The sequence below is a fragment of the Haliaeetus leucocephalus genome, unplaced genomic scaffold, assembly GCF_000737465.1.
Source record: "Haliaeetus leucocephalus isolate CR32 unplaced genomic scaffold, Haliaeetus_leucocephalus-4.0 Scaffold159, whole genome shotgun sequence".
In the NCBI taxonomy this organism is placed as follows: Eukaryota; Metazoa; Chordata; class Aves; order Accipitriformes; family Accipitridae; genus Haliaeetus; species Haliaeetus leucocephalus.
The window spans coordinates 1,938,276-1,957,509 of record NW_010972595.1 but is presented as its reverse complement, the minus strand read 5'-3'; the positions used below and the strand labels follow the sequence as shown (position 1 = coordinate 1,957,509).

Here is a 19,234-nt window from a genome sequence, read left to right as displayed (position 1 = left end):
GAAAATGTTACTTTGCTACTCAATTAACAGCTTTCTATTTCATTGTAAATTTTTTGCTGGATTTATGTGGAACAACAATACATTTTATTAGCTTATAATTCTTACTGACCTATCTTCAGACAGATTAATACCTTAGGATTATTATTTTAAATATTTGACATTTTTTAAAGTTATAGGTATTGAAAGTTAAATGAAACGAGTGGGGTTTTTTTCAGGTTCACTCTGTTGTTGAAGAAATGGATGGTTTAGATGATGTTGAAAATAGTATGCTGTACTACAATCAAGCTGTTATTTTGTATCATCTGCGTCAGTATACTGAAGCTATATCAGTTGGGGAGAAGCTGTACCAGTTTATAGAGCCTTTCGGTATGTAGACAGAAAGAAGAGTTTTGTTCATGCAATGACTACAGGAAGATCATTCAGTCTTTCTCACTATCAGACAAGTGATTTGTAATTTGCCTAATATGGCTCTAAAAAGTAGGTTTTTAGAATAAAAATAAATAAGTAGGCTTCAGAATAAAGAATATGTTTTACTTATATCAAGGACAACAATTGATTTGGGGGGGAATGTATTTCAGAGACATTTAGCAGGCAAGTATAATGAAACTGAAATGGATTTTTTGACAGCTTTAAAAAGTATTTACGTAAATAATATGTACAAACTAATTGAATTATTGAAAATCTAGTATTTTGAGTCATCATACAACTTCATGGGCGGGTGTGTATTTGTCAGGGCACTCGCAGTTTTAAATACCTGCATTAAGTCATACATAATTGTATGTGCTCATATCTGAATATAAAGTCTCCAGGTTTTATGAGCTATGGCACACTGTATAGTGGAATTGCCATACTTGTATGAAGTAATTTCATAATTCTCATTGAATTTTAGAGGTGACAAGGCAGAAGGATGTATATGTGTGTCTCAATAAATTAAGTAAATGCTACCATTATTCTTCTTCAGTTCCTCCCAGTTTTCAATATGCCTATCTGGGACTTACTCTGTGAGGCCAGCCAAGCAGAGATGTGTTTGTACGGAATCCTTTCAAGTTCTGTGGGATTCTACATATGTATATGGCTCCATCTGTCTGTTTAGATGCTGGATCTTTGGTGCTGATCTGCTTAGACCAATCCTCAAAATTTAGAAACATGAAATACATGTTAAGCTGTCTTTAGTCTATGCTTTTATGCTGATGCCGTTTGAATGAATTACCTTTTTTTTCAGTATGTGTACTTCTCTGTATTGTGTTGATGTCTGCATTTTTTTTCTTACGTAATGTATTGATTTTTCTCATTGTGTTACATAGATGCACTTCATAGTTAATTTTTTTTCTTCGGTCATGTTTGGCAGGATTGGTATTAGACCTGTAAAATCATTTTTACTTCTTTGCTTTATACAGAAGAGAAGTTTGCCCAGGCGGTGTGCTTCTTGCTTGTAGACTTATACCTGCTAACTTACCAAGCTGAGAAAGCCTTGCATCTCCTTGCTGTTCTGGAAAAAATGATTTCACAGGGAAACAATAACAGCAAGAATGGAAAAAATGAGGTAAGCTTAAAATCATATGAATGCCACTAAGTCTTTACCAGAAGTATGCTTTAACTCAATCCAAAATTACTCTTTGAAAATACTTTTGAATAATAAAACTATTAGATCACTTGTAACTTCAGACAGCAACTTATACATGTTAGTAACTGAGTTAATTGTATACAGCAGCTGTTTATTCCCTCCCTTTTACCCTTTTCTCTTATTCCCAGGGAGCTAAGAAGTGTTTCTTAAGTCAGAGACTTGCATTGGAAGGACAGTTGTCTTCAGGGTCAAACATACATAGTTTTTCTTGCTTGTCTTGCATTATGACCCTAAGTTTCAAAGACCTTGCATATGAGACCCTAAGTTTCAAAGGGGAAGTCAGTGTCAGGGAGGAATTGCAATTGCATACCATAGTATGGGAAGTCAAGTGTCTTTTTTACATAGCATCTGAAAGTATGAGGCATACTCCTAAATGAAGTCTTCTGTATGTGTCTTTTGGAAAAATCAGTAGAATGGGTAGTGGTTTGGAAGTAAAACCAGAACTCTTCAGTCTTTTCCTGTTGATGGAATGTCACACTTAAGATAAAACATTTTATCTTAAAGTATATAGTAATTCTACTGAAGAAAATATTAGAGAGACTCTAGAATGTGCATATCATCCTTCTGGGTAAGAGAATTCTTCAAATACCCTATGCTGCTCTGTGGTTGAGGTTAACACTAATGTTAATATATAATTCTGCTCTTCACAGGCTGGTGTGGTTGTTCGTGGATTTTGATTGTTAAGCTCAAGTTACAGTACTTGGTGGGATGTGTATTTTTTGACTATTAAATACTTGTTTTTCTTCTTCATGTGAGAGTGATAAAAATAGCCTATGAAAGAATCTGTAAACTGAATTTAAAAGGTGACTAATAGTAACACTTCCTTTTATTTGTTTGACAGTCAGGTAATAATACAAATAAAGATTCTTCGAATCAAAAAGCTGAAAGTGGAGCTTTAATAGAAGTTGCTAAATCTAAGATACATCAGGTAAGTGTCTGCATATTATTTATATAAGAACGTCGGTTCAAGTTTTCTTGAAACAGTGCCATCTGCTTCAAATCTAGTTCAGCATGAATTGTGATACTCTGTCTCTCTTTGAATTTCATGTTGTAAAACAAAAGAATGAATTTATCTAACTCTTCCTTTTTGTAAGATCCATGTAGAGGAAAAACTGACCTAACACAGAAAAAACCCCTATTTCAGTCCCTGCAGTTTATCATAATTTTTTTAAACTGTAGTTAGCTGTACTGACTTTATAACTGTTAGGCCTCCAACAGTCTAAAGCTGAGGTTCTGTTTCACTGTACTGTTCTGTGGAAAAATATGTGAAGAAGCAAAATGCTTCTCTATCGGCATTCACTTATTAGTGTTTTCAGTTTAGTAGATAAATGTCTGGAATTAAGAGGTTAGATTATTTTAATTAGTTTGTCATTTTAAGTGCTTGTATCTGTGTTTGAATATAGAGTAGCCGTTGACCATTGAACAAAGTGTACATCTGCTTACTGTAAATACGAAGCCTATAAATTTGTTGTTGAAAGTCTGAACAGAATTTATTTTTTAGGAAGGCTTTTCGAACAGCTTTTTACTACGTATTTTTAAGCTGTGTATAGAATACTCTGTACTAAATCTCTAGATATGGTTCAACTTGCAGATCTGCACAAGTTGTTGGTTTTTATTTAACAAATTTAATTTTAATTTTTTTAACAGTATAAGGTGAGAGCCTATATCCAGATGAAGTCACTAAAAGCATGCAAAAGGGAGATCAAGTCTGTTATGAATACAGCTGGGAATGTAAGTATTCTTAAGGCTATTGTTTTTCTAATCTAGATCTGTTTTCTATCTTAAAACTGTATTTGCTAACTTTCTTTACAAAGAAAAGTCTTATTGAGGATGGATGTCTGAAATAACACTTTATGTAGTCAGTTGGGGTTGTAATCTCTTTTCTGCAAGTGTAATTAATGTAGAATTTTCTTATTTGTTCTGTTTCCAGTTGCTCAGAAAAATGCACTTTATTGTTAATGATACCAAAATAACAGTGAAACCCTGTATAATAAAGATGTTCAGTTTGCTTTATAATTTAAGCAGTGCAAAATAAGTTTTAGTTTACTATAAATGTTATGGGTATTACAAACTTCTGATGTCATTGGTGGTTTAAACCAGTTCATAAAAGATTAATTTGGGGATATGCAGGGTTTTGGGTTTTTTCTTTTTGTTGAAAATTTTTGGAGGCTTACCTCTTGCTAGAAAGCAGTTTCTTTTTTTATATAGGAATTCTCAACTCAGAATTACGTCCACCATCCCAGATAAGTTCTACATTAACTGAGGAGCAAGGAATGGGAGGAGAGCACTTCCCATTTGTTGCCAGTCTCAACAGCTGCTAGTTTGACAGAAATCATTCTGGATCATGAGGTCTCTGTTGGCAGACCAGGAAGATGACAGCCCAGGAGGAAGTTGTTGAACTCTGCAGGCAGGGAAGCATAGGGAGGAGTGTGCTAGAAGACAGGTTGGAGAAAGATACTCTTAAAAAAAAAAAAAAAGAGAGAGATCCTCTGCACTTAGTCATTGCCATGACAGAGTTCTCTAGAATAATGTTGGGGTTTAGAGCTGTAACAAAGAGTATGCATAGTTTTGTAGTTCAGAGGAGGTGAGTGTTAATCAGGTGCTCAATAAAGAAATGCTACTTCTTGAAAGTGTTAGGGCCTAAGCCCATGTATTTTTTAAATGACAGCAGAGCCAAGCTCTTTGTGGAGTGATTTAACACTAGCAGTATAAATCCTAAAACAAGATAATTAACTATTGTTTTCTCCTTCACAGTCAGCTCCTTCTCTCTTTCTTAAGAGCAATTTTGAATATTTGAGGGGCAATTATCGTAAAGCCGTCAAACTTTTAAACAGTGCAAACATTGCTGAACATCCAGGCTTCATGAAAACAGGTAAAATAGAAAACCTTCATCCTGCAAGTACTTAAATGTGTACTGTAATAGGACTACTTGTTGATATTAATTGTAAGCATATTAATGATTACTTAAGGGAGTAGGCTCTGAATGTCATAGGTTTATATGCTGGATATGTTTTCATCTTTCTTGTGCTCCTTCACGTAACACCGTTGTGTTTTTATTGAACATTTTTCTAGACAATGTAGTGATTTTCTATGAAAATGGATTTGTGAAGGTGTAAATGTAGAATTTGCAGGGCTCATATTTGGGTCTCTAAATCAAGACATGAAACAAAAGGCAACATACTAGATCTAGAAATCAGATTTCAGATTGTACTCAGAGGACACTATAGCAGTTATAATGAAGATTGTGGAGGGAAATGTGAATGTTTCATGAAGTGTTAAGGTTTGACTTCTACCGTATGCCATTTTAAGTTACTTTTATATCTAGAAAGTGTATATGTGTAGACATGCACAGAAATGTAACAGCACATAAATTTGTATAATGTTTTAGATATAAAAGTTACTTATATACTATAAATATATATGCTGTGTATATATACCCTCACTGTATATGGTATTATTTAAATATATTTGAAATTTTAGTTGGCTGTTTAAAATATCAATTGAAAAATATGGAGAGAAAGTTGTGTCTTGTGTCAGTAGAGAGTTAGGATTTCAAAAAATACTTGTACTCTAAAACTACTGAATTTCTTTACTACTTTGTTCAATGCTGGTTTTGTGATAGTACTTTTAATTTCTTGTGCTGTAAGATCTTTTACCTAGTAGATATTGTTGCATAGATTGCAATTAGATGATAGAAGTTGCAGAGTTAGCCCTCTGAGTAAATTTTTTAAACTTCTGTATTTACAGATAAGTTTCATAGAAAACATTCAAAATATTTGCCATAATGCCTATTCTGGCATATTTTGACACTTCTTTTAGAATTTACTGTAACTTATCTTTCTGACAGTTTTTATGCTTAGAGTTCTCTTTATAACTTAAACATTTCTGGGAAGTTTTATTTTCATATAACTCTTTTGCACTAGCTTTTTTGCACAGTAGAATGTTCACTTAATAGTCTTCCTAGGTTACAATAAAATAATGTCTGGTTATTTTGTTACTGGTCTTTTTCTTGGTTGTTTGGATTTTTAGAGTGGTAGTGTGGTTTTTTTTTCTTTTTTATCAGTGGTAACCCCGTAGAGCTGCAGTTAGCAGTAGATAAGTCAAAAGTTTAATTTTCTGTTCTTTATTATTTAGAAGGAATTTCTTTACAGTATTACCTGAACATTATATATTTAGGAAAGGGGGTGCATTTCCTGCTTGTATGGTTAGGTTGACATATTTGTTTATTTTATAAAACTTAGGAAGGTAACATCATTTGAGAATTTCCTTTTTACAAGAGCTGTCTGTTACAAAACTTGAAGTGCTTTCATGCTAAGTTCTATGAAAACCTCTAGGTGAACTTGAATTTGCAATCTGTCACACTTGCTTTATACCTGTCTCTCTTAGAATACGGTGCACAAGATCTGGAAATCTGTGGCTGCTTATACATAGGTCATTTCAGGACAACTGTCCAAAAGAACTAGAATGGTATACAGCAATGTAGGTTATTAAAATGCTTGTGAGGCAGGGAGTAACTGCATAATCCATGAGCATCTTGCTGAAGAACATCTTTAATAGACTACCATAATATGCTGAACCATGAGAGAGCGGTGGGAGCATTTTATGGGCTCAGTGATATTTTTCAGTTTACAAAGATGGTCTTTTCTGTTCTCTCAGGTGAATGCTTAAGGTGTATGTTCTGGAACAATCTTGGCTGCATCCACTTTGCAATGGGAAAGCACAATTTAGGAATTTTTTACTTTAAAAAAGCCTTGCAAGAAAACGATAATGCGTGTGCACAGCTAGGAACGGGCAGCTCAGATCCAGGTAGGACTTTTAAGAGATGAAAATAGATGGTGGAAGAGGGGTGGGTGAATCAAGGAAATGGAGGATAGAAGCTTTCAGTAATTATCAGCAAAATTCCTATTTCATCTTTTTGCAGAGGATAAGATAAGGAGGGTAAGAATTTTGATTGTAACTTTATTTCAGAGTATAGTTGCTGTTGCCAGAAATAGATGATGATAAAATATGTTCTTTTTTTACTGTTTCCTTTGATATGCCATGGGGCTGGGGCAGTTACTCCTCTCTCGTAGTCCTTGGCCATCAGTCAGGGAGATATGACAAAATAAAGTTTCTGTGACCTATTATGCATCATTAAAGATGTTATTTATAGTCCTGCTGACAGTAGATAGAATCATCAGGACTTGAAGGATGTGTGGTTTTTTTTTTTTTTATTTTGTTTTGTTTTTAACTTGGAACATATAGAAAACGTGGAGTGCAATACTGTTAAATTAACATTTGGAAGATGGTGTATTTCTCAAACGTTCTTACTGAACAATTTCCAGAGTTGTATGAGAAATGTTCTTCTATTGTTTAGTTTTATGTATAGTTTTATCTGTCTACTTTTGTTGTAAGTATACAAAAGACAAGAAAATAAACATTATAATAAGTTTTCTTGCTTTGGTTAATAATACTTTTTTTTCTCTTCCAAGTAAATGATTTTATGATGAAGTGATAATTTTTTCCTTTCTTGTTTTATTTAAAATCTAGTTACTATCACACAGTTTATTGGTTTTCCAGTTCCTCCACTGGCCCTGTACCTAAGTGCAGTCTTAGGTACCAGTGTGAAGACAGAAAATGTTTTATGCTTGTTAACAGCAAAGTGGTTTTCTTCTGGAATTTATATGAGTAATAAAGATGTGTATTCTCACAAATATGGGATTCAATGTTATTATATAACATTTGGCTTGAGTGACAAGGAGCTTAAGTGGTTAGCATTTAGTGTACTTCAACCTTTATTAAGACTACAATTAATTTGTCTTTGATATCAGCTTTGATGCGGAAGGAATTTATTTACAGAGGGAGGCTAGTGAATTTCTGTGATGAAAGGGGTTTTTTGGTAGTTTTTGGGTGTTTTTCACGGCTTCCCTCCTTGTCCCAGAGTTATGTTTTCTGCTCTCCTGAGCTGCACATCCAATATGATGTAATCCTTTTCTGCAGGTAAAAAATTTTCAGGGAGACCCATGTGTACACTACTGACTAACAAACGGTATGAGTTGCTCTACAATTGTGGAATTCAGCTCTTGCATATTGGGAGGCCCTTAGCTGCCTTTGAATGCCTGATTGAGGCAGTCCAGGTTTATCACTCAAACCCTCGTCTTTGGCTGAGAATAGCAGAATGCTGCATTGCTGCCAATAAAGGGGTAAGTAGATTTGCAAATTCCTTATTTTGATTGTAGTTATGAAATAAATACATGTGATCACAGAAAGGAAGAAATAATATCTTGAGTTGAACTATGCATTTTAAAGGCCTAATGTTGCAACACCTCTGTGTAAGTCCAGATTAATTATTTTTCTGTATACATGTGTTTGCGTGTTTAATCTGAAGCTGCAACAGGTGGAGGAAAACTGCCATAGAAACAGTGTCTTGATACCCAGTGTTTAATTGACTTTTCTAAGATCAGAACAATTAGAGTAGGCTATTCAAAAGATTGGCGTGAGATGAAACAAAAGCATGTAAGTGGCTGTTAGAGCTGCTCTTCTACAAAGTTACAAGTTTTTTTTCTGGAGAGACTGGTTAAGCATCATTTTGTTTTGGCAATTTACTGTCACACCCCTTTGGCATTCCAACTCATAATCTGAATGGGTAATCCTGAATTTGTTTGAAGATGTTAGATTTCTCCAAGTCATCTGATGGTTTACCTTAATTTGTCTTGAAACAATTTTAGAAATAAACATAAAGATATTATTTGGAAAGAAACTTGTATTATTCTCTAATGAGGCATCACTTTATAACAGGAAACAGTATGTTCTTTCTGTAGTGAATGCTCTCTACTTAAAATGTAGGTGTGGACATTAATAGTTTGAATTACTATTTATGGATATTTTGGGATGCCTCAGCTTTCCACACGCATTTCACATTGGTTGAAAAATCTTGGGGTTTATCTATATTTATATATACGTAAAACCCATATAAAATAATACATGGTATATATTGAAAACAAACAACAACAACAAAACAACCTCACAAATAATTTGGTCACCTCGCAAGTAATTCTGTCTTTTTTTGTGTAAATGGAAGAATTAAACTTGCTTAGGATCTTTTCTCTGTGCTCCCTGTACTTCCAAGGATTTCTGTTCCTGGTTAGCAGATTGGAGTGAGGTGAGATTGGAGTCAGTGACCATTTGTAGTGTCTAAGGAAGGAAAATTTTTTGGCTGTTCTTGAAGGTTTTATATTCACTTTGAGGTTTGATGCAAAGAAACAAATCTGATAACTTTTGTTGCTGATACTTTGAGGTGGAAGGGTTGTTTTAATTATTTTCTTTGGAAAATTTTTGGCAGAAACATCTTGGATTTTTATGTTTAGACTCTAGGAATTGCTTTACCACGTTTGAAATGATGAGGTTCTATCTTAAATTTTAGTTGGAGTAGTAGGAGAAAACATATATCTATCCAGTAGAGATCCTTTGTCTCTACTTTCAGGCTAGATACTATGGTGTAAAAGATATGACTGAAAGTATGTTGCTACTGTTTTAGCAGACAGTAAGGTTAGGGTTTTTTATGTTTTAATGAATATGGTTATTGGATCAGACTGGTGAATAATCTTGTTTAAAAACAAAATATAGCGCTGTGTCCTAGAACTATTGGAAGATGCAAAAACTCTTGTAGAGGACTACTAAAAGTATTTGGTTAAAGAGAAGCTTCCTTCCTGGGGTGGTATTAATTAATTACAGTTTTCTTGATGTACAAGTAATATAAACTCCTCCTTTTTTTTTTTTAATTCTGTCTACTGTAAATACATTATCCAAATTCAGACATGGCCTCATTTTGTAGGTCTAAACTGGATGGAGATAATAAGATGTGCTCTGATTTCCACTGAAATCTTTGCATGTGATCTTCCTTCTCTTCATGCAGCCAAAACTCATCTGAAGATTCGTTATTTCCTCACTCAATTGCCACTAGAGGTTGAGAGGGATGAGACTGTAATGTGGCTAGCCTAAAAGTGGCATAGGCTGAGGAAGCCGAGATCAGCCTTCTCCATCCTGAAGCTGTCACAATCACAGCCACCGACCGGGGAACTGAGTCCCTGACTGCTGAGACTTGTTCCTCTGCTGGCAGTTTGTGGAAACCTGCTGACAGCAGATGTATTGCATGTCCTCTGGGGCATTTTGGTTTCAACCTGTTGATCCATGTCTGTTTAGGATAAGCCCGTATGTTAATTCAGAGGGGTGGGGACAGGATCCTTTGTTCTTTTGAACAGAAGGTTGCGCCAAAATAGTACATCTGTGAAATTAAGAGATGCCATACTTGATTCCCTGTTTTAACTGTAACTCACCCTTCTTGTGTGTGGGTGGGATGATGTAATCTATAATTACATGATCCCATGCAGCTATCTCCACAGTATGTCCATTTCACTTGGTGCACAGGATGGGTGGGATTAATTGAACAAATGGCTATATTCACTCTATTATTTTTCTCTCTGATCCTGAATTCTCTGTTTTCCTCTTAGAGTGGCCTCCGTGCCTGTTTTTTACTGCACACTATCTGAATCCTTCCAAATATAAAATCCATAAATTTTCCCTTGGGAATTTCAATGGTGCTCATTATTTTGGTGTCTATTTCAGAAAATTTAAGAAATATATTCACAGCTTTATAGCTTTATAGATGAGGTTTGCTTATATCACTATTTCACAGGCACAGCATTGAAGTTTCAAGAGTGTTGGGTCAAAAACGCACTGACTTTGTGTATGTGCTAGCTGTTGTCAGATAGTTCTGAGTTTTATAAAGCACAGTGAGTGCAGGAAGAACAGCTTTCTGATTTCTGCAGTTTTCTGTGTGTCTTCTACTGGTTACAAATCACACAGATAAAGAAGGCACAGCTGATCATCTCTAATGGAAAGCCGGGTATGGGAGACTGGATTAGCATAGGTTTTGTGGCAAAAAACAAAGCTAGGATTCTGTTTACAAGGACAGTGTTTAGCAGTCTGGAAAAAGGAAAGACAGACCCTCATGGAGCACTTCATTTACTACAGGCTAGCCAAAGCAGTAGATCATGCCAGGCTCCTGAAGCCTAGCTTTATTCCTCGTACAGCTGTGATGTTCTCTCATATACCAGGGAGCTTGAATTTAGGTCACAAAACCAGCTTGCTGTTTCCTGAATTTGGAATCTTAGAGAAAAAAATTAACTTTGGATGCTGTTAATATTAAAGACAAAGGGGAATTGTCTTTAAATTATAAGATAGATTTGCAACATGACAAGTAAGGCACTAAAATCAATAGTGTGTTTAATTTGAACTTGTAACTCAATTTGCAGTAATATTCATGATATCTAAGTATGAATTCTTATTTATTCTCTGAACAGCATACAGAAAAGTAATTTTACTGAAGCGAACTTTCACCCACTTCAGTATTTTAGTTTATAAAATATAGATGGAAGATTATTCTGCCTTTTTTTAACACCTTTTCTGAAATATGTGCTTCATATCCAGACTCGTATGTATTTTTTTTATATGATGGTAAATGCCATTATAATGTCAATATTCTTTTTCAGAATAGATTCTGATAAATTTTCTGAAAAGTGATAGCTATTTAAAACACAGATTTAGGATAAGTTTTTCCTTACGACTGTGACTTTTCATCACTAACCTTACTTAACAAAACAAACAAACCCTAGTAAATGTGGTGTAGAGATAATTCTTGGGACTTACAATTAGGATGCTTTAAGTTCATTTGACCCCCAGAATATCTACATAATCAAAAATCTGTTAAACAAGTTAATTTAATGTGACTTTGCATATGTTGCAGTTCAGCTTCATGCTTCCCATGGAACAGTTTGAGAGCAGCTTTTTCAGAGAGCATTTTGAATGCTGTATAAGCAGGGGAGAAGATGGCAAGTGTTACAGTGCTAGTTCTGAATATTACTTGTCTGACCGTATGATTTCTTTTTAGATATCCTAGGAGTTTTTTTAATACAACTTGGTTCATTGTTCTTTTGCTTTCAAAACAGAGGAGAAACTAGGTCAGTAGGCTATCAGACAAGCTGTCAGAACTAATCTGTGGTTACACTGTGTGCAGTAAAATCCCTGTGCAACACAAAGACAATAGAAGGTGCCTGATCATTCATGATACTTAAGATTTAAAACTGTACCCATATAAACTATTAATTCTTACACTTTAGCGAGGTTCAAAGTCTTCTTCCAGCTTTCACTTATTTTGTCAAGCTCTCATTCAACAGCCTTGATACCTTGATATTTTAGTCCTTTTTTTTTCCTTCCTTTTAGACATCAGAACAAGAGACTAAAGGCCTTCCCAGCAAAAAGGGAATTGTGCAATCTATAGTAGGTCAAGGCTACCACCGTAAGATAGTCCTAGCATCCCAGTCAATACAGAATGTTGTTTATAAGTAAGTATGTTTTCCATGGGCTATTTATTTTGTTATCAAAGCTTTTAAGGATATGTATCTGTTTATCAGGAGTTTTTAAAACTGTCATGGAATAACTGTTCATTTTTGAATTATTAATGTAGTGAAGAGAGAGGCATGCTGAAATGCTTGATGAGTCCTGCTTAAACATCATTTGGATGCCTCTTCTATGATGGCCAGCAGAGGGCTTAACTGTGTATTAATTGTAACTAAGAAGGGCATTAAAGCTTAAAATTGATTGATCTGAAATTTATGTTTCCAGTTAGGTAAGGCTGTCCTCGTTTTCTCACTTAAATATATTTTTTCAGTAATCTGCGTTAGAAAATTGTGGGAAGAATCTAGTTGCTCTGTCATAAAACTCGAGGAAGTGAAGTCAAGAAAAACAAGAGAACTTCCTGTAATTCTGTGGTTGGATCTGCTCACTCTATTTGGGCATCATGGTGTACTTCCCATATATAAGAATAGCAAGATAGATATGTCTTCATAAATTAAATGTGTTATATTAAAACAGGATTTAACTTTTTTAGGATAAAGTTTTCTCTGCATTCAGATCTTTCTGGAGCTTTGCTTTTATTTTTTAATTTAGTAGGGTTGCTACTCACTGGCTAACTTCTGTGTCTCTTTCTTTTAAGTGATGGGCAGTCCTCAGCAATACCTGTAGCCAGTATGGAATTTGCAGCGATTTGTCTAAGAAATGCCTTGCTGCTACTGCCAGAAGATCAGCAGGAGCCAAAGCAGGAAAATGGATCTAAAACTAGTAATCAGCTGGGGGGAAATACAGAAAACAGTGAAAGCAGTGAAGCATGCAGGTAAACAAAATTGCATACAAACCTTTCTTTTTGTCCACAGTAACTCTGGGCTGACAGTCTGTGTCTGTTTGGCCAGCAGAAAAAAATAACGTATTTGTAAATTCTCTTAGTAGTGTTGGGATATCCAAGGAAATTGTTTGGCTGCTCGTTGTTTTAATTGCTGGTATGCTAATTTAAGAACAAAATACTGAGTTGATTCCTACCATTCCTAACAGCTTTAATGAATTAGATACTGAAGTTCTTTTTTCACTGGCCATCTTTTTTTCTGTGCTGTGTTTTCCCACACCCTCCTGCTGTGCATATTGGTATTTCTCTAATTGTGAGTGAAGTTTCACATGTTACAGTGATTTTGTGTGTGTGTGTGCACGTGCACCATGTACTTGATTCAATATATAAATGTCTAGCGACTCAGTTGTAAACAATTCCCCATGGTAAGAGTTGACATTCATCAGCCTTAGTATGCTTTGTTGTGTTTGTTTCAGACTAGAAATGGGAAACTAGATTTAGAAGATAAGTAGGAAAGCAGCATGGAGCTATTGCTTAATAAATTGCATTTTACAAAAAAGAGTTTAAGAAAAATATCTCTTTTTTTTTTTTCTTCTCTAAGCTTCAGAAAAAGTAGCTCGTAGACAATGTATGTCAAATGTTAAATAGCAGGAAGGTGTTTTAATATTTTGTGTTGGTCCTGATAACATTCCAAACTTCCTTTTGAAGAGTAACTTTGTTGACCATAGCCTGCACCTTTATTAATGACCATTTTGAGAAGGGAAGAGTGACAAGAACTAATCTGGAAAAAGTGGCTATATCAGAACTTGAACTACTTAGAGAGTAATGAAAAACCACAATGTTTTTGTCAGACCCAAGTACAGGTAAATTTTAAGAAGATAAGATCCATTTGTCACATGGCAGGATTTACTGCATGTATGCTGTGTTGCACAGGCACAAGGTGCATCCTCATATATTCTGAGGTTGCCTGGGGATAGACTAGGGCTGGCGGTTGGTGGCTGTTACTGCTACAGCAATATTTGAAAGCTGTTCAGTGTAACTGTTTTTTTCCCAATGACAATCTTTTCTGTCAAGTGACCAAATGAATTCTAAAAATCTGGGGTGTGGGGTCATGGTGTGTGGGGTGGGTTTTTTTGTTGTGTTTTTTTTTTTTCCTTACCAAGGTTGGAGGTTATGAACTAACTTCTCCTGGTGAGCTGTATGCAGCCCATTGAGATGAAGGTTCTCTGGCTTAAATGAGACTTCAATTTTAAGCTTACGGGGCCCATGGAGGGGCAGTGATAAAAACAAACTGGTGGCCCTTATTCAGACAAGACCACCTTTTTTGTTTTGTTGGGGGGGGGGGGGGTAGGTGGGGTGTTGGTTTGTTCTTGTAGGAGTGAGGAAGGGAAAAACCAGATGCTTCTTCAGCTTAAAAAACAATTTTACAAAAGACTGCCTCTTATCTCCCAGTGGTCATTGTCAATTTCAAAATATCCAGCAGCAAAGCAGGCTGTTCTTGAATTTGTGTGTCACATTCTGAAAGGTTCTCTAAGGATTTGTTCCTTCTGAGAAGGGACCCTCTGTGAGAGAACAGTAAAACATATAAGACATTTGAAGAAAATCACACTAATTGAACAGGATGGTTTTGAAGCAAATCCCACTAATTGAGCAAGCTGATTCTAAGGCAGATTCTTCTCTTATTCACAAGAAAACAGTGAATATTTTCAGTGGTTAAGGGTATTTTTTTAATCTAATTTTTAACAAAGGCATGAAGTATATACAATACAACAGTTTTGAGTACTGGTTTCCTTGGAATCTGTTGCTATATGTTTTGAAGGGCTAAGTTGGAGTTATCTTACCTGTTTGTAATAAACAGATGTGAAACTATCAATTAAAAAGTTCTTGTTAAGTGGGCAGACTCATTTTCAATTCAGATTTTTTTTTTTTTTTAAATCTGTTTCTAAACCTTAGTGTCTCTCTTTGCCAAGGTGCAGCTGTTAGTGTTCAGTTCTCATTGCAGAAGGAGGTGCTTTCAGCTTATTGGAAAGCAAAGTTGCATACCTTTTAAACAGAGTGAGCCAAGTGTAATTTTAAGAAAGTGGAATTTTATTTAGGGGGTAAAAAAAAAAAAAGACATTTTGAAATAATAATAAAAATTAAGGGCAGCTAGAAGTCTAAAGGAAGCTGTAGCACTTTGTGGGTTATCTTCTAGAATACTTACGTAATTAGATTTTAGGATGTCTAGGGAGAGAACTAGTTTACTGCTTTTCTTACAGGCTAAAAGAACAGAGGCTACAAATGCAGCGTGTTCTGTGTCTTTCCAGTTTAAAGTTCTTGTCCTACGCTGAACTTCAAAAATAGCTCAAGGCTGTGGAGAATGGTGGGGGTTGTTTGGACTGTCAGTCAAATCCTTCCCAGCAAATGTCCCCCTTCTTCCTTCTCAAATAGAACAGTTAGGATAAGAGCATGTGCCTCAATTTCTGCATAGCTTCATTTCCCTGTTCTTTAGGCTATAGAATTTTTGCTGGTGTTTTAAATGGAGTGAATAAATATAAATGCCTATTACACTGAGAATTTTTTAATTATTTACAGTCACTCCTTATAACTAATCTGTTTTCATTCTAGCAATAAAAGTCACGAAGGGGATAAATTCATTGCAGCTCCACCATCTTCGCCTTTGAAGAAACAGGAATTAGAAAATTTAAGGCAAGTAAATAATATAAAATATTTACCACTATGATTCTGGAGTCATTCCTAGCTTTTTTTTTTAGACATTTGCAACATTGAATTGTAGCTATTAATCTAAGGATGCCTTTTTTTCCAATGCGTGTGCTTCCTTTCTTCTGGGCTTTGAATCTGAACAAATAGAAACCATGCAGACTTCAGTTCAGAAGGCAGATCAGTCTGTCTGATCCCACTGTTATAGGCTTGGCATTATATATTGGGCAAAACTAAAAAAAAGCAAGTCCCATAAACACCAAAGCTAAAACTGACAATGGCTGTTGTGATTGGTGGAAGGAGTGGAAATTATTGTATGGTACCTTTTCCCTTTAAGGCATTGATAAGGCTAGTTTGGAATTCAGCCCACACAACATTATATGCTTATTGGATGGAAAAAAAAAAAGGAAGTGGTAAAAGCAGCTATGCTGCTTTCAAATGAGAACAGTGCTCCTTTCAGGAGTAAATCTTTCGTTTGCATAAAATAGAAATAAAAATTGCCTCTGTCCAGGCATTTGACTTCCTCACCATGGAAGAACATAGGTAAAATTTGACTGTAGATTTTTTTCATGTTCTCAAAGATCCTTAAACTATTTGTTCAGCAGTGTGAGTGCTTTCCAAACAGAGTAACTTCCATGTGTCTAAGTATGTTATCTAGAATCTCTTTACTTTTCCCCAACAAGATTATAATTTGCTGGCAATGTTAATTATTTCAGGTGGCTGCTAGTCTGTTGAAAATCACTCTTACTATAAAGCTTGCACCTGTTTAGAAAAAAGAAATCTGTTCTAAGTTTCCATTATGGACAAAGCATGCAGTAATTTCCCACTTAAACTCTTGGGTAAACACTGTTCCAGTCTAACCGCAGGTAACCTGTGTTTTATAATGACCAGCTTAACCTTAACTTTGATTCACTATGTGTAGCAAATCTACTTGTATTCATTTAAAAGCAATATAGCAGGAATCTGTGAGGAGACATTGCTGAGACCTTGATTATTTATTCTGAAGTGGTACAAGAGTATGCCACTTGAAATTGAAAGTGCTGGATTAAAAACAGTGATGTGGGTTCATTGTGGTTTGGGGTTTTTTGGTTGGGTTTTTTTGTTTGTTTTTTCCTGACTGTTGAAAATGTGGTTGCCACATGTCAAAATTACGTGGTGTCACATTGTGATATTTCTTTTTTTTAATACATAGTCTTTTCTTTCACAATCAGCTGTTGTCAGGTTTCATCAGTAGAAGACAACATGTCAGGGAAAACTTACAAGTTTAGCAAGAATTACACTGCTTCTTGTAAAGAACATCATATAAGGAAAGGAAAAGCATTGATTTATTTTTTTTGCAATACTTGCTTTGGTGGTTAAATCCAGAGGACTAGACATCCCTAGAGAGTGATTCTGTTAAAACTCTAAGTTTCTGCAGATAGCTGTGAAAACCAAAATACGTTACACAAATGTTAGTATATTCCCTCAGTCCTGCTCACTAAGGAGCTAAGTGAGAAAATTAAAATTCTTGTCTAGTCAGGGAAAATGAAGAAAAAAAATATTCTGAATGTTGGCAAGCATTATCCTGAGGAATAGGTGTCTATTCAGTTCAGTTTTTCCCTGTAAAGTCACTGGATTGAAAAATCACTATTGCTTCTAGAACTGAAATGCTTTTTTTGCATGACTTTGTACAGTTGCACATCCTAATAAGAGTTTAAAATGACTGACTGACTTTATCCCTAAATAGTTCTTAAAAATTAAAAATACCATCTAGAGAAGGCTTATGTGTCATATATATTGTTTCGTAGTTGTGCACAAATTAGTTGAGCAGACTTCTCATCATAAGCAGTAATTCAACTGCAATGTTTTAAAAGCAAGAGGCAGAAGCCTGAGGACACCAAACACTGCTAAGGATTTATGCATAGGAAGTAGAAACTCCAGATTTTTCTTCTGAGTTTCTTCTAAACAATTCTGCTCCTTGCTGCTTCTCATCCTCCAAGAAGCCAATTCCCCTGTTCTGCTCTCAGCCTGTGGTATGTTTCGGCAGGCCAGAAGAACCCAACACTGTTAGGATACATCAGGAGTAAAGTTCTGGTAGACCACAGTGCTACATTTGGAAAATTTTGTGGATTTTATTGTAGAAGTTGAGATGGATAGCAACAGACCTTGTTGTAGCCTTTTTCTCTCTAGATTGAACAACTTTGTGTGAGAGTGTTAATTTTTCCCCTTCAAAGCAGCTAAAGGATCACCTGCTTTGTCCTGAACAGATTTGAACTGCAAGTCCTTGCTATAAGGCATGTGACCCAATTTTACCCTTTTTTTCCTTTCTTTTTGACTTTTCTGTTGGCCATCTCCAGTCCATCATTATGCCTTATTTATTGTACTTGTGTATTTTTGAAGTGTGCATACCCTAGCATTGTATGTGGTATTCCAGGAGCATCACTGACATTGCTAATAATTTCACAGGTAAGACTGTAAGGACCACCATTGCCCACCAATATACCTTGTCTATTCTCCACACCTACCCAGTTTTGTCTCATTTATCCACTTAAAGGTTGCACTGGTCTGTTTGCCCCCCTGTCACAATACTGGAAGCTTACAATGATTATCACCCATAGCTGTTTCACTCTCTTCTTCCTCACTTTCAGCCACTGTGTGGTTCTCCCCCATTTCCCCTTTGCTGGTGCTGAATTTCCCCATTGAGTAAGCACCATCTGCATTCTGTATTTCTTAATATTTTGGATTGGTTTGCCTACGTTGAAATGTAAAAAGTAGATAGTTTATATCCACTGTTGTGCTTAGCTAGCTATTTGAAATTACTTCAGGTTATTGTTGTTCTCTAAATGGTTTAGAAGTGCTATTTTTGGTGCCTTCATAGTAAGTTTTGAAGAACTGGATTTGCTCTGGCTCGCCCTTTGCCTGAGAAATAAGCCAAGTCAGATGTGGAGTTTGGGTTCTGTAAACTTGCAGTCAGTGTGGGCTGACAAATCTTGTTGCCTAGACCTACCCAAGAGGCTGTTTGACATAATGTGGCAGTTTAAAAAAACATTTTTCTTTTTCCTAGTGCAAAGGCAGGGTTTTTTTTAGGGCATGCAGAGGCTCAGTGATGCTGGAAGTCTGCCGTGCTCAAAGGCAACCTGTGGAGTTTTGTCAGAATCCTGACTGGGGTGAAAAACTAGTTTGTCTTTTGCCTTGTGGTGCAATTCTTCTGCTCCGGTTAGCTGTCAGGTCTCCTGAGTGTTTGGTTTAGCCGGCTCAACAATGGATCCAAGTGTGCAAGAACAGTACTGCAGGGAAGAAAACCTGAATATTTTCCTGTTCTTTAGATAGCTGTTGCTAAAAAATCTTGCCAGCTCTTACATAGCTTAAATAGTGACGAGTCCTTAGAGCAGAGGAGTAGGTTTCAGTTTTGCTGGACTTACCTATTGTGATTGGAGTGCGTCTTGTATTTGAATTTACACTTTCAGAAATAAAAATAGGCTTTAAAAAAGCTGAGGGAAATAGAAGACGCCTTGCTGTGAAGGGCAGTAGCAACCACCTCTGCATGCCTTGACTTGTGTCTAAGGGTATTTAGCTGGTGATGCTTAGTACCTCTGCTTGTTTAAAAGCTGTGCTTCCTTGAGGCAGAGATGAAAAGAGGCTAGTTAGAAGCAGGCTGTTATTACAGAGATTGCCCCCCCCCCCCCGCCCATTTTCTCCCCCTCCCCCCCGCCCAC

The 19,234-nt window shown here is 35.8% G+C and overlaps 1 protein-coding gene across 2 annotated transcripts in view; it reads left to right on the top strand.

Moving 5' to 3' along the window:
• Positions 1-19,234, top strand: part of CNOT10 (CCR4-NOT transcription complex, subunit 10) — a 35,627-nt gene that overhangs the window by 8,840 nt on the left and 7,553 nt on the right. The window contains exons 4-13 of one of the 2 annotated variants that reach the window (XM_010562409.1): positions 216-366; positions 1,398-1,543; positions 2,466-2,552; positions 3,272-3,355; positions 4,379-4,496; positions 6,281-6,430; positions 7,604-7,806; positions 11,885-12,006; positions 12,657-12,833; positions 15,447-15,527. In XM_010562409.1, the coding sequence (XP_010560711.1) occupies positions 216-366; positions 1,398-1,543; positions 2,466-2,552; positions 3,272-3,355; positions 4,379-4,496; positions 6,281-6,430; positions 7,604-7,806; positions 11,885-12,006; positions 12,657-12,833; positions 15,447-15,527 (1,319 nt within the window). The remainder of the gene's footprint in view (positions 1-215; positions 367-1,397; positions 1,544-2,465; positions 2,553-3,271; positions 3,356-4,378; positions 4,497-6,280; positions 6,431-7,603; positions 7,807-11,884; positions 12,007-12,656; positions 12,834-15,446; positions 15,528-19,234) is intronic. The other variant, XM_010562410.1, reaches the window with a different exon arrangement.